This window comes from Sceloporus occidentalis, unplaced genomic scaffold (assembly GCF_023333645.1).
Source record: "Sceloporus occidentalis isolate IW3139 unplaced genomic scaffold, rSceOcc1.0.p SCAF_125, whole genome shotgun sequence".
Classification (NCBI taxonomy): Eukaryota; Metazoa; Chordata; class Lepidosauria; order Squamata; family Phrynosomatidae; genus Sceloporus; species Sceloporus occidentalis.
Window position 1 is genome coordinate 485,311 of NW_028317105.1, and position 16,338 is coordinate 501,648.

The 16,338-nt window shown below is 41.1% G+C and overlaps 1 protein-coding gene across 1 annotated transcript in view; it reads left to right on the forward strand.

The window, feature by feature from the left end:
- Positions 1–2,328: 2,328 nt before the first annotated feature.
- Positions 2,329–16,338, forward strand: part of LOC149281985 (dachshund homolog 2-like) — a 197,791-nt gene continuing 183,781 nt past the window's right edge. Inside the window, exon 1 of the mRNA XM_089498743.1 lies at positions 2,329–2,771. Within this exon, the coding sequence (XP_089354869.1) occupies positions 2,329–2,771 (443 nt within the window). The remainder of the gene's footprint in view (positions 2,772–16,338) is intronic.

Consider the following 16,338-nt stretch of genomic DNA (forward strand, 5'->3'; position numbering starts at 1 on the left):
AAACTGAAATAAATGTTTCCATTGGGGGAGAAAAACTTGTTTTCCAACAGACATAATATCTAAATGTAACCCTTTCAGTGCCATGGGTCACGCATACAGATGTTGTTGGGTTTTTTTAACACTTAAAGTCACAGATCTACTGCTAAGGAATCCAAAGCTATAGGATACAAAAAATGTACCGTAAATAAGTAAGTAAGAAAAGAAATCTTATAGAAACATGGAATCTGTCACCAGATGAGACCCGTTCGGCCCGTCTAGTCGCCCGTTTCTCCTGCTGTAAAGACCTTAATCAGTTGTTGGTCTCATCTTAGATTCAGGAGCCATATGTCTATCCCATGGATAGGATATTAGCCTCTACCGCTTCTTCTGGGAGGCTGTTCTGTTTATCTACCACCCTCTCAATAAAATAAAACTTCTTTACATCACGTCTAAGCTGAGCTTTTAGTGTTACATTATGGCCTCTTTCCTAGCCATATTTCTCCTCCTTTGAAATAAACTTCCCTCCTGTACTTTGTTAAATTTTACTACTCATTATTATTATTATTATTATTAATATACTGTTTGGAATGGGAGAGAATGAGAGAGAGAGAGAATGAGAGAGAATGAGAGAGAGAGAGAGAGAGAATGGGATAGCATGAGAGAGAATGGGAGAGAAAGAGAGAGAGAATGGGAGAGAATGAGAGAGAGAGAGAGAGAGAGAGAGAGAGAATGAGAATAAGAGAGAGAGAGAATGAGAGAGCCATAATAGTTTACACCTGTCTCTTCTAGTTTTATCAGACCTTTTGAATGGTGGGACTTTAAGAAGTGCTACGGAAATTGTTGGCGCTTCATAAATAAAATATAACAGAAATAATAATACTTTCAATGTATGTTGCTGAACCTTGTTGGGAATAGAAGGGTTAAATTATATCTTGTGGAGTTTCTTCAGTTTAGTGTATTCTGCCTATAAAAAATGACATTACAATCCAGAGCAAAAGTATGGTTCATCCGAGAGAGTGGCAGATAAGTGGAACAGCCTCCCAGCAGAAGTAGTATTGGTTAAGAGGGTATCTTTGGACATGTATCAGTCCAGGTCACATAGGGCCCTCCTCTCCCTTTGTTAAATGGTTCGGTCTACCCATTGTACTGCGCTGCGGAATATGATGGCACTATAAAAATCAATCAATAAATAATAATAATAATAGTTGCAATTAATGATAGTTTCGCTGTAACCCTTGATGTACTGTACAGGTTGTCACCAAACTCAGGGGTCACTGAGTAATTTGCAACAGATACACCAATGGCTGTCCTTTACTGTAACCCCTGCATTGCTGGACAACACTATTACTTTTGAGAAGACACATTTAACCCACACCCTGCTGTGCTCCTGTATGATGTTATTCTCCTGCAGTGTGTTTGGATGCTGTAATGTGTGCGTCGCTGTATATTCTATATATTTTATTTATGTCTCTGTCCCTGTATTATTGTACCTTTTAATAATATTTATGTCGCTGTAACCCCTGCATTCCTGAATGGAAAAAAAATACCAGTTTAGTGTAACCTCTGGGATAAGGATACGGTATATATATATATATATATATATATAGATAGATAGATAGATAGATAGATAGATAGATAGATAGATAGATAGATAGATAGCAGTAACCCTTTACATTCTGCATCTTATCAATCCCAAGGAACACTCACTCCAAAGAAGAAATCTGTTTTTATAAAGAATATAGCACAAAAAAAACCACTAGATACAGGATTTGTGTTAAAAAGTGAAATAATAAAATTGGGCTAAATATATGAAAAAAGTGAAGCCTTATTATATATATATATGGATTGGGATGTGCTGTAACCCTTGCAGTGCTGGGTCAGGATTGTATGCTTGGGCAGTGTGCTTGTGCAGATATGGGACACATGGTGTCCCTATGGCTCAGGTACAATGACAAAGAGTTGTCCCTCCCCGCCCCACTCTCGGCCAATCAGGAGACGTCCCGTTCTGCACAGCGCTCTCCCATTGGCTACTCCGTGTGTCAGGAGTGCCTGCAGCCCTGCCTGTGCATGCTACCAGCTCTGGACTACTGCAAACAGTTGGGAGAGCAGGTTAGAGAGTGAGTGACAGCTGGAGCAGCATCCCTGGGCAGGCAGCATCCTTGGGCAGGCGGCAAGCAAGGTGGAGCAATACCCTGAGCCGGGGCAGCAAGGTGGGGCAATACTCTGAACCGGGGCAGCAAGGTGGAGCAATACCCTCAGCCGGGGCAGCAAGGTCCCCAGCCAGGCAGCAAGGTGGAGCAGCACCCCCAGCCAGGGAACCCAGCGGAGCCAGGGGCAGGGGGCGATCCGATGGCCGTGTCTGCACCCCCTCCAGTTATGGGGGCAACTTCCACCCCAGGCTCCGGGATCCTGTACCCCTCCAGCCCGGCAGAGTCCCCCAGGCTGGCCATGCTGAGCAGCTACATGTCGTCCGGCCCAAGCCCCGTGGGCAGCAGCAGCAGCGAGTGCCGGATGGTGGAGCTGCACGGGGTGAAGGTGGCTTCGTTCGTGCTGGACGGGCAGGAGCTGATCTGCCTGCCGCAGGTCTTCGATCTGTTCCTCAAGCACCTGGTGGGGGGGCTGCACACGGTCTACACCAAGCTCAAGAGACTGGATATAACGCCGGTGGTGTGCACGGTGGAGCAGGTCCGGGTGCTGCGGGGGCTGGGGGCCATCCAGCCCGGGGTGAACCGCTGCAAGCTCATCACCCGGAGGGACTTCGAGACCCTGTACAACGACTGCACCAACGCCAGGTCAGGCAACGGGTGTGGGGGGCACAGAGCCGAGCATGTGGGCAGAGCCCAGCAGTACCGTGTGTATACGGGCATACACTGTATATCTACTGTATCCTGAATGTACTGGACTAGCTGTGCCCTGTATATATGGGCATTAAGTATATTCTAGCTGTACCCTATATATATATATATATATATAATATATATATATATATATATATACGGACACTCAGCTGTACCCCTTGTATATGGGCACACGCTATATATCAGCTGTACGCTGGGTATATGGGCATTCACTATATATCAGCTGTACGCTGAGTATATGGGCACACGCTGTATACCTGCTGTACCCAATATGTAGTGGACTGAGTGGACTAGCTGTGCCCTGTATATATGGGCATTAAGTATATTCCAGCTGTACCCTATATATATACTCAGCTGTACGCTGTGTATATGGGCACACACTGTATATACATGCTTCAGGCATGTATCATGCTGACTTTATTGACGCTCCTTTATATATATATCTATATATTTGCCGTAATGTGTTTGTTTATACCGTATACACCAGCTTAAAAAAACATTGGTTACCCAAAGCTGCATACGCTGTACCCTGTGCTGTACGTATAGCCGGGGTATACTCTGTATTACTTGTTACTGCAGACTAATGCCCTGTGAATGCAGACATGAAAGTTAACGCACCGTAAGACTCCATACTGTCCCTGTATACTAATATAGAGAGCGTGCGTGCGGAGCGCTCCGTGAGTTTACCTGTCGCAGGTGCGCCGTACACATTATTACACTCCCCACCGTCCACTATCCAGAAGTTCTGGAACAATCCCAATCCCATAATCATGATATATACGCTTCCCGTATGGTATACATATGGCATATACATACCTCAGCAGCTCTTATTATTATTATTATTATTATTATTATTTTATTTATTATTGTTATTATTTATTATTATTTTATTATTATTATTATTTTATTTATTATTATTATTTATTATTATTTATTATTTTATTATTATTATTATTGTTGTTTTATATAGCTCCATCATATTCCGCAGCACTGTACATCTCATACACTGGCACATGTTACATGCTTTACTTTATGTACAAAATGTGATAATATACATCCTCAGACGTTTTCCTTAAACTCTTATGGGGAAAAAATGGTAAATAATGTAAAATAGAAAAAAAAGTATAAACATAATAATAAGTTGGGACTGAGGGATGGGAAACATGAAAGTTTGGATTTGTTCGAGGGAGGCTGTTATGGAGCGGTCGAGGCTCGTCTTTGAGTGAGGCTTATTCTTTGTGGCGGAGGTTTATTCCTCCCCGAAAGAATGGTTATTTTTTACGAGGGGCTAGTAAGTGCTCAAGGGAGGCTCGCTATAGGTGAGGGAGTGAGGCTGCTTTGGAGGCTCCTGGAGTATGAGGTTGGTGATGGGCAGCCAATCAGAATCGCTGTGAGCCTCAGATGGAGGCAAGAAGACCTTTCTTCTATGGGCGCCTAAAGGGTTAACAGCGACAGTTTGGCCTTAGGGGATAATCAGGTGGTCGGGGGTCCGCTTGTCTATAGGGGTAATAGTGAGGATTGAGGGGGTGTAGTTATTTTATGGGGTCAATGGTAGAGGCTCCTATAACTGAAGAAAGGAGGCTGATGGAGAAGTTAGGGGCCAGAGGCGATGAAAGGCGCCCCTTTAATGATGCAAGGGGGGCTTCGTCCTCCAGACCTCCGGCAGCTCTCCAGACGTCCGATCACTTTTAATGCCCGTAAACGTGACCCCCGTCATATAAAGCACTCCGGCTCCTCTACACGCCAGCGTATACACGGCACACGCCAACGCGCCGCGTAAAACATTCAATCGTGATGCGCAAACCTTCGCAAAAAAAACAAGCAGCGTGGAAGGACTTGTGTGTGTGCACAGCATGCGCGACATCTCACACACCGTGACAGCAAATAAATAAAGAGGCCGTCCCCTCCTCTAAAGAGACCGACCATCTACTCTATAGCCGGCAGCCATTACGGCTAATTAAAACATGTTTATTTAGCCGTGTGCCGGAGCACACGCCAGCGTCAAGTGCCACGGTTGGTGGTATTAGATATATATTACATAGTATAGATGTTATATAGTATATATATATAGATTACATAGTAAATATATATCACAGTGTGTATATATTACATAGTATTTATATTACATAGTATATATATATATATATATATTACATAGTATATAACGGTATATATATATATATATATTATATATTATATATATTACATAGTACCGGTATATATATTACATAGTATATACCGGTATATTATATAGTATATATATATATATTATATAATATATATATATATTACATAGTATATATTTATTACATAGTACCGGTATATATATATCATAGTATATATAGAAATGTTTATTTTTAGAAGACGTGTGATATAAAACCCACATACATGTCTGGGCACTTAACCCTTTCAGAAAAAGCTATTACTTCCTACAACCTAATTTTTTTTTGCATACAAACCAAAAAGAATAATTTGACAACAGAGAGGGTGGTAGATAAATGGAACAGCCTCCTAGCAGAAGTGGTAGAGGCTCCCTTTAATACATTCCTTGTATCCTAAGTTTAATATTAATAAGTTTGAATTCCTTAGCAGTAGATCTGTGACTTTAAGTGTTAAAAAAACCACATCTATCAATATATATGCGTGACCCATGGCGCTGAAAGGGTTACATTTAGATATAATGTTGGTGGGCTCTGTTTTGAAACAAGTTTTTGCTCCCGGTGGAAACATTTTTTTCTGTTTTGATATAATTTGGGGGAGACCGGGATCCGCCGATGATAATTTCTTTGGATTTCTGTTAATTCCAGACAGCAGCGATGAATCATTTATTTATCACGAGCCTCGGGGGGGTCCGTGAAGTTCTATATTTTTGGTCTCAGGGTATATAGTCCCAAAGTGTGATCGCTAGTAGTCATCTGCAATTTGCCCCCCCCCCCCCCCGGTCTGGGGTTTGGGACCATCTGGTAACGGATGCTCTGCTTATGACCTCATCACCTTTAGTTATGGTGTCACGGGAGCGAAGCGCGACCCTCTTGTTTAATATTTAAGAGCCAAGAACAAGAAAAATCAATGATGAGGGATTTCTGTTGACTTGTGATTTGCACACAGATTCCCCGCAGATATACAATAATCTAATCTATTCTAATCAATAATCCCACCTCCTACAGATATCACCCCGAAATATCTGATTTCCAGGAATTTGGGCAAATTCTATCTATCTATCTATCTATCTATCTATCTATCTATCTATCTATATAGGTTATACATACTGTGTGTGTATATATATATATATATATATATATATTGTATATATACTGTATATAAATATGTGTGTGCATGTGTGTATGTATGTATAAGTATATATATATATAAATATATATAGGGCATATATACTGTATGTATATGTGTGTATATATATATATATATATGTATGTGTATATGTATATATATATAGGGTATATATACTGTATGTATATGTTTATATATATATATATATGTGTATATGTGTGTGTGTATATGTATATATATCGTATATATATATATATATATATATATGTATGTATAAGTATATATATATATATATATAGGGTAGATATACTGTATGTATGTATGTGTATATGTGTGTGTGTATATGTATATATATCGTATATATATATATGTATGTATAAGTATATATATATATATAGGGTAGATATACTGTATGTATGTATGTGTATATGTGTGTGTATATGCATGTATATAATAGGATAATATGGATATGATTTTATTTCTTTTTACATCGGTGATTTTTATGATCACGGCTCTAGAAATTGTGGTATATTATAAAAAAATAACCTGCTTTACCAAAAATATTACACAGATATGTAAGGAGTGCCTTAAAAATGTCAGGCTGCCGGTATTAGAGACCAACTTGGGTGGTAACATAAAATATATATTTTTTATTTTTTTTTGCTGGAGTTTAAGGTACGATTTTATTTCATTTTGTGGATTTTTTTTTTAAATAAATTGATCAATTACGTATTTTTAGAGATTTAATGCAGTTTGTTGAACTTGAGCGTGGGAATGACTTGGTTTCAAAGAAAAATTGATGAATATATTTAATATATATATATATTACTATTATTTTTTTAAATAAATATGTATTTCAGTTAATTTCAGACAATACAAACAGACAAAGTGATTCTGCCGTTAGTTTGAGGGGATTTTTCCAGACTTTAGAATCAACTTAAGAAGTTCAATTCATATTTCTGGGGGAAAACACAGTTTTGCTAGTTCTTAAAAAAAAACAAACCATAGTAAGTTGTTTTTTTTTTTTTTTTAATTTCCTGGTTATTTCTCTGTTTTTTGCTCTTATCTTTAGACTGGGGGACGCGGCATTAATGTGTAATCGGGATCGTGCGGGTATCAGTTTACTGCGGAATACGATGGCGCTGTCTAGAAAACAATAAATAATAATAATAATTTGGGGCAGTTCATGCCGGCAGTCCCTTTATATAATTATTTATAAAAAAAAGTTTTTTTTCTTTAACTTCATGTTTTTAGTGCCAGGTGAATTAGCAGTACACTGGCACACAAAGAGTCTATAGTGGATAAATATATAGGATGCTAATGACCCCCCCCCCAGCTTGAAAGAAGTCCTGGCAGAAGAACTTGTCTAAGATCCAGGAGCCATATATCTATCTCACACTGTATTAGCTTCTACCACTTCTGCTGGGAGGCTGTTCCACTTATCTACCACCTTCTCAGTAAAGTAAGAGTTCCTTACATCTAAGCCTCCGACGATGCCCTCTTGTTCTCCTTTGAAATAAACATAAGACATGTACAAGAATGGGGCTTCAGGAATGACGTGTAAACATTATTGCATAATTGCATATTAGAGCGCAAGCTTCTGAGACCATCTAGGTCTCTTCCTCATCACCTGTGTATCACCACTGCTTTAAACTTTCCTTAGTGGACATTGAGTAGACAGTAGCGCCGGTTCAGTCTTTTTGGTTGCTGACAACATTAGTGAAATTAAACATCGTATATTTCCAGAGCACCAACACGCAGTGTAGCGCTGTACAATGGGAGGGGCACATGCATTTGCTATGTACTGGTGTAACGACTCCATCTAGCACTGGCCTGAATACTCTATTTAATATTCTGCTTAACTTGTTATAACTGTTTAACATCATTCGGTTTCAAATTCCATTCCTTGCATTTTTGTTTGTTAAAGTAATGATGTCATAAGAGACGTTTCTTACAGCGGAATGTCATTATTTGGTGTGGGGAAGCCCTCTGTCTATAACATATCCCCCCCTAATGTGTTGGGATGATCATTTAACCCTTTAAAAGCCGCTCCAGCTAACGCATGGTCCCCCATTGGCCCCAGCTTCTGACTTCTTTCCAGATTTTACGCAACTTGCTGATTAAAACAAACAAAAAAAAACCCATAAAGACTCACAGGAATTAATTAGGGCCCGTAAATAAAGACAATATTTTATTTCATCGGATTAAAAAAAAAAAAAAGGCCAGACAGCGAGACTGCTGAACGGAGCCAAACACTTAGTAATACGCAGTCTTTTATTAGAACAATGATGGCAGGAGTATAATTACAGAGAGCAGCCATTTGCACACTTACAGATCTCCGCACGGCGGGCACAGATCGCTGTAACTTTCTTACACCGGGCGAAGGAATGAAAACCACAGGCTTTCGAATCGCCAATTGTGCCGCTAATCGCTACGGTGTGACAAGTTGTGTGTTACTTGTATAAAGCTGCGTGTTCTGGGAAGCGGTCGGAATGCATCTGGTTAAAAGGGTGATGATTTAAAAAAAAAAGATCGAAGTTTGGTGATGAAATTTCATTCACACTCCTTTCTTGGCGAGAACCACAATCTGACCCTTTAAACAAACCTTTTGCGGTATTAGCGTCGCGTCACATTAAACAATCGCCATGTTCTTGATTAATATCACTTGTGACTCCGGGGGGGGGGGGGAGTGGACCTTCAAGAGAGGGATTCCAGATCTCCTCTCCTGCGTGAAGGTACATGAATGAACATCCTGTATCTCTTTAAACAGGTCCTCTGAGCTCCTATTGGGTGATCCCGAAATCCGTAAGCGCTGGCTACGTTTCTGAAGACGGTCCGCGTCGTCTTCGTTCTGTACAGAGACCAAACGCTGTCAGCACATTACCTTTAAACAGAGTAATACATATACATATCATAAGAATACATATCATAACATAATATATCATATAGACCAGTATACAATATATATATATATATATACCGAATAATACTTTTATACTGCATTACAAGAAGACACCTGGATATTATGATTGTTCGATACAGTATGAAACAAGAAATATTTTTTGAACTGTATTATTAATACCTGCTTGCCTGTCCTTAATGCATGCACCTTGTTGGGTTAAAAAACTCTATATTGGGCGAATTCATACTGAACAGAAGAGTTTAGATTTGGCACGTGCCAACTTTGCCATTATTCAACTGTTGCGCTATTATAGCGCAGAATACAGGCTCAAGGTAAATATTTAATAAATAAATATATATATATACTATAATATATATATACAATATATACTATATATCTATTTTAATTATTATTTATTTATTTTGGCAAAATAAGTTAGAAATCCCATTTTAGGAGCCATGGCTATTAGGGTTCATCATGATCCTGATCACTTGGTCTACAAGCTTAAGGGGCCGAGATATAGATTGCGAGCTCTCCAGACCAGCTCAGGGAACGTTCACATCGCAGCGTGCTGTAAAACAATCCACGTCGGGGCCGACGGCCTTTGAAAAACGTCTCTTGTATCTTTTTTTCGGGTCGATCTGCATTCCCGCGGCCGGACCCGCAGCCTCAGCCGAGAAGAGCGCGCATTAATGCTTTTCCTCCATGCATATTCAAAAGGTTACATACAAGCAGGTTTTTTTTTCCCCTCCTCTCTCTCTCTTTCTCCTTTCAGCGTCTGAACCTGCGAGAAATCTCCGTCACTTCAAAAAAAAAAAAAGATAAAATAACGTCTCGGCGCATTTTCTTTTCAAAAAAAAAAATTTAAAAAAAAATGGGAAATTTGGACCCAATAAGCCTGATTGCGAAAAACGCATGCAAATTTGGTTTTGATTTATCTCTTTTGCACTTTTTTTCCATTTGAATTGATCCTGCATTCATTTCGCCAGGCGGCTGCACCAGGCTGCAGATGTTGCCCCGTGTTTAATAAATCAATGAGACAGATCTAAATGAATCACTTCAGATAGATTCTGCGCTCGGTTTGATGTCTGCGTGTAATTCCCAGCTTGTTATTCTGACAGATGCGTTAATGCCGGAGACTCTTTACACAGACGGCCGCATTTAAAGTGGGGGCGGCCATTTTTTATTTATTTATTTATTTATTTTTTACTTCCTGTAAATAAATAAATCCGTTGGGTTTGGGTTTTTCGGAACGAAACGCTCTTTCGGATAGAATCCCGGTGTTAAAAACAAAAAATGAGGGAGAAGGGAGCCCGACTGTCAACTTTTTGTAAATAAGGAGTAATTATTTCGAGAAAAAAAAAGGAGGAAATCGATAGGAAATAGCGAGTTTGGTGAAGCATTTTTCATATTTAGAGTTGATTGTAATGGAAATGACAGAAGCAGGTAATGAATGATTAGAGAGGACGGGAAATGTCACGTATCAATCTAACCGGGATCTCCGGCGTCTCCGGTAACGAGCGCTCACCGCGTGCTGGGGTATTCCGCCATCTTGGATTTTTGGGATATGTCGGTAACATACGCAGTCATGCTTTTCAAGTGTTAGGTATTTTATCCCCCCCCCAAAAAAATTCTAAGTTTGGTCCAGTTTCTCAGGTTGTATCATCAGGATGCAGAAGGGATTGGTAATTAAAGGGTTAATGATCCACGACACATTATATCTTCTTTGCAGGGGCTGAGCTAGTTCTTCTTGGCGTTTATTGATTTAGATAGCGCCATCATATTCCGCAGCGCTGCACAATGGGTAAACAGGACATAACAAGTAGTGCATCACATAATAAGTTGGACTTACAGAGACAAAACGCCACGAGGGCCCTCGCTAGAAGAGCTGACAATCCGGCTCATGTAGATTTTTTAGGTGAAAAACCTAAAACACACATGATGTATTCGTACAGTTTAACCGGAACACATAGACGAGGACCTATAAGGATATTCTCAGCTGGTAAGGAGCTTGTCTTACGGAACCCGCCATATATCTGAGTTAATTCATTTTAAGTCTGAAAATTCAGCTTTGTTAAAAAGAGTTCGAGTTCTATTGCTGGCCTTATTGAGATAAAGAAGGAATAAGTTGTGGTATAGAGGGAGCTGTACATGCGCTACCCTATATATATATATAAATATAGGGTATGGTAATAACTTGTATAGGCTCTGCCCTAAGAGATAATTTAACCCCTCACATGCCAAGGTTGTGCACATTGCTAATTGATCGCTCATTTATGAAAGACTGAGATCAGCGGCCAGCGATCTTAAGCGTTTCTGCGACTGGCGGCCGGTGTGCTGTGCCATGCCTGCCCGCGTGCATCGGAGGAGATCCTGAAAACACACTTATTTGTTTTTTTTATGGGATGAAATACAACAATGATTGTTTTGGGACTTTCCTGAACAATTATAATTAGTACAGCATTGGTGGGGTTAAACCGTTGATTGTTCCCATCAAATCTAATGGAGCTGTGGATGGGATTTTTAGCGCTTTAAAGGGGTGTTTAACCCTTTGAGTGTTCTTAATTATCATTGGGTTAATCCCGGTGTATTTTTTCCCATACCCCTTGTGTTGTAGATCTCAGCGGGGTGGGTATCTTCCTCTTCCTTAGTTTTGGAAAATATTCTGAGGTTTATTGATTTTAATGAAGTTTCATTATTTTACTAGATGTCTGACAAATATAGCCTTAAATAGTCTTTTTGACTTTTTTTTTGTCTATAAGAGACAGAAAAAAGAGGGGAAGACAGAAATGAAAAAAAGGTGAAAAAGCTATTTAACCCTTTGGTACCCTTTGGCATCCAGTGTGTTAAATTGTAAGTCATTTTGGACTTTTATTTTCATTTTGCGTTATATGTCATATTGGGCATTTTTATTCAATAGATTATTTTTAAAAGTTTTTTTTATTTATTACACAGAACCCCCCCCTTTATATTATTTTGTTGCTTTAACATTTACAAATGAACGTATATAGAATAGACTGTAATTCTGCCAGCTGCTACCAACCACATTTACCAGCTGAACGATCATGGCGTATTAATTTGCAGATTATAAGAGAGATTTATTTTGCTGATTTTTATCATTATCTTATCTCATGGACACCAGAGCTTCTCGGACTGCAGGTCCTGGCCCCCCCTCGACGGCATTTCCGGATTTCGGTACTCCACCTGTCATTAATGAGTTAAAGCTTAGCAGCTGTATAAAAGAGAGATGATTAAAAGCAGCCTTTAAAAAAATAAAAATAACAAAAAACACAACAAAAACCACCACTTTCCATTAATCAGTGAAGCCTATAAACACCCAGCTTATCGGAAAAAGCGATCTGACGTCTTTAACGTTAATAAAGAGCTTTGGGGATGTTTTTTTGTTACCAATAAGTATTTTCACGGCTCCTTTACGCTTCTTAGATGGCGGCTGGAGCTGAATTTCCCCTCCGAGGCTCTGGGCTGGAATTAGCGCGTTAGCTAATGAAGCCATTTGACTGCTAAAGGACCTCTCTGGCCGTTAAAGGGTTAACCTCATTGACATTTACTATAGGGAAAAACAGCCCTGTGTGCAAGTGTCTCGCTCGCTAAGCAGCGTTATCGTAAAATCTTTTTTTTTTTTTTTTTTTTTTTTTTAGCGAATGAGCTCTTTATTCAGAAGGTGAATTTTATCAAAGAATACCAGCAATTTCTTAAATTATTTATTACATTTCTTAAATTATGTCGGTTTAAGCAGGGGGATATATGAGTGTCCCAACTTGAAATCCCTGCCTGAATACAGGTGAATGTTGGAATATACCATTTCACAACATCCATTTGGTTCGCTTTAATAGACTTCCGCACTTATAGGAGGTGATATATAAAGGCGATATACTTAATATATAAAATATATATCCCCGGATTTTAGAAGTCTCCTAAATAATAACACACTAACAGTAACACCAAGAACTGAAAAGAATCTAGAATTGCCAATTGCGGCACGCAGCGAAGGGTTAACCTGGGCATGTGCGCTAAGCTCTCCGCGGCGTCTCTCAATCCGATCGCGTTTCAGGTGACTCATATCAGATATCCGCTCGGAGGCTACATGTGGGTTATCTGCCTCATGTGTGACAGGCGGAGAAAGAAAAAGTCATATTGATTTGTCTCCGGATTAAAGTTTGAAATCGGCGGCCGCCCCGAACGCGAGGGGTCCTCGTTTTATGATTTTCTCAGCTTGCCATTGATCTCGGCTTTTTATCGCATTCATTATTTATTAAAAGAATTTGCAAGCTAAACATAACGTTAAGCTAGTTTGCACACAGGGACCGCACTTAGGAAATTGAATGGAAATTGCATTAGAGGTGAACATCTGTGCTGTTTTTTCCACTCCGCTGTTTATGAGCCGGTATAAAAGTTGCGTCGGATTAACAGGAGCGCCGAGAAATATTACGCCATACAGTATGTTAAAGGGGATGATCCTAATGCCTGCGCCTGTATACAGCACTTTCTTAATGCTTTGTGCGCTAATATAGGTTATGCAGCTAGCTTGAAAATGTATGGGAGCGAGACGGGGATAGGGCATGGAGTGAGATAGGGCAGGAGTAAGATGGGGATAAGATAGGGAGGGGGGACAAAACAGGGAGTGGGACAGGGAGTGGGAGGGGGATAATAGGGACGGGGACAAAACAGGGAGTGGGAGGGGACAGCACAGGCAGTGAGATAGGGCAGGGATTGGGAGGGGGATAGGGCAAGGGGTGAGATAGGGCAGGGAGTGGGATATGGCATGGATTGGGAGGGGGATAGAGCAAAGAGTGGGATAGAGCAGGGAGTGGGAGGGGACAGAACAGGCAGTGAGATAGGGCAGGGAGTGGGATATGGCAGGGATTGGGAGGGGGAATAGGGCAAGGAGTGGGATAGGGCAGGAAGTGTGAGGGGACAGAACAGGCAGTGAGATAGGGCAGGGAGTGAAATATGGCAGGGAGTGGGAGGGAAAGGTGGATAGGGCAAGGAATGGGATAGGGCAAGGAGTGGGAGGTGTATAAGGCTGGGAGTGGGAGGGGGCGATGGCAGGGAGTGGGAGGTATATAAGGCGGGGAGTGGGAGGTATATAAGGCGGGGAGTGGGTGGTATATAAGAGTTGGAGAGTTGGAGAGTGAGAGAGCTTTACCGCCGGTCTCGCGATCTGTAGACAGAGTATGGTGAGCCAGATAACCGAAGAAGTGGCGCTTCACCTGAAGACTCGTGATAACTATTTCACGGGGGAACTGCACAGTTTTTAACGATTTGTAGAGGTTTGCAGGTAAAATCCAGGAAGTGAGTTGCAACTTCCTGCTTGAGTTGACGGTAGGATTGTAGTGTAACCTTCACTGAGGGTTTATGGGAATTAAATTAAGATTTGCATTAAATGCAAGTTAATCGAAAGTAACAGGCCTGGACTAGCCATCTGACATTCCGGCCAAATGCCCAGTGGGCCACCGGCTGACAGCGCCCCATACTCACCAGATCTGGCGCTCCAGCTCTATGGCTCTGTGATCATAAAAACGTGCGGCCGTGCTTACGTCATTTGGCGGTTGCTGGCCTTAAAGTGCCAGTGCGCCTTGGGACCCCCAGCCCGGCCCTGGAGACCCTTACGTCACAGAATCGACTTCATTAAGGGGGAAGTATATCCAGTGTCCAGCCTCTGCCGGTGATGAAATGTTCAGCTGTTTGATAACAGTAGAAGAAGATTGGATATTGCCAATGAGACGCCGTTATGTTCAAACAGTTTATGGCCAATTGGAAATTTGATTAACGGCGATAATGGCTGGTAATTGGGTTTTAAACATGGACATAATCCCTCAAACTGGCTATCGCATTCCAGCTGTCCCTGTCACCCGATGTGTAAAGCGTTATAACATAATCTTTATGTGAATTAAGTAAAAGATCTCGGGCCTGTAGTAAAGGGACCTGATGCCCCCCATAAAAAAATGGATGCCCTGGTCACCAAAATCTATGGTAAGGGGGTTTATTCATTAAACAGCAACTTTTTGTTTCTCTCCCGATCCAAATACGTAAAAATGCTGCATATGTTCTATTTCCTAGAGAACGCTGTCCGATAAAGCGAAATAATAATTAAAACGCGGTAAAGCGGTTTCTTCCTTGGCAGTGGACCGTTGTTTTCTGAATTTAATTGTGTGTGTGCTCAGAAATATCCTTCCTATATTAACCTCCGGTTATTGCGCGGCGTATTGTCACACCGAGCGCAGCTGGCCAGCCTGCCAACGAAGCGGCGACAGAATGCGCTGAAAAGGTTAAGCGCGATACATTTACATAATAGGGGTTACGCATAATTTTGCTTGCGCCGAACAACAAACAAGTTGTGGCTTGCCCTCGGAATCAATGGAGTTGTAAAGACGTCTGGAAACAATTCCTTATGTATTTTCGTTGGTGGCTTGCATATGTGCCAACATCTGCGGGGTTACATGACTGGTGGCCCGGCTTGTGTGACCGGCAATGTATTCTGGCCTTGGCCTAGGGCAATAGGACTAGTGAGTCAGCAGCCCCTCCCTACAAAACCAGGGGGCACCCTCTGATCGCCCCAACCGGCCCATTTACACTATGGAGCCCCCATGGACTGGTTTAACTGAGCATCATGGAAGGTCAGGATATGACATCATATCCCGGTACGACGCATTGAGGACAGTGGCGGTGTAGGGGACAGCTAGGAGTCAAGATGACGTATGACATCATGTCGGCTTCTGCCACGTAAAATCCTGGTCCTGCCTTTTTTTGCGCAAACCCAGCGGTTTTCTTCGGGTGAAAAGGTCGAAACCCGTCCAAAATTTCTGCCGTTTTTGTGAATTGGGGCAGGAAGACAAAAGAAGAGCTTTTGGGACTGTCTTGCCTCAATCAAGTGTGTTGGTAACTATGCTGTTAGCGGAATGTTATTACATGGAAACATCTGGTGAATAATTTAGGCTGATTTGGGGGGAAAAAGCAATTTGAAATGAAAGGGTTAACGATACTAAAGGGATGTGATTGTAAAAGAAGACCTATATTACATCATAACGAGCTGTCCTTTCATCTAACATTCAAGCCGTTTAGCCTACAAATGACTTGGTGGCACAACTGCAATCCCAAAAGCAATATAATTCTAAGAGGAACACGGCGTCGGAGCGGAGGAGATTTGTTAACAGGTATTTCTGTAATGGGATTCAGGGAAGCCGCGATCCAGGCAGAGCCGTATTGCTCCTAAATCAGGAGTTAGCCAAAGGCTATATAATTACTTTGCGGTAAATGCTAAATTCTAGAGTAATTATTTTTACATCATTT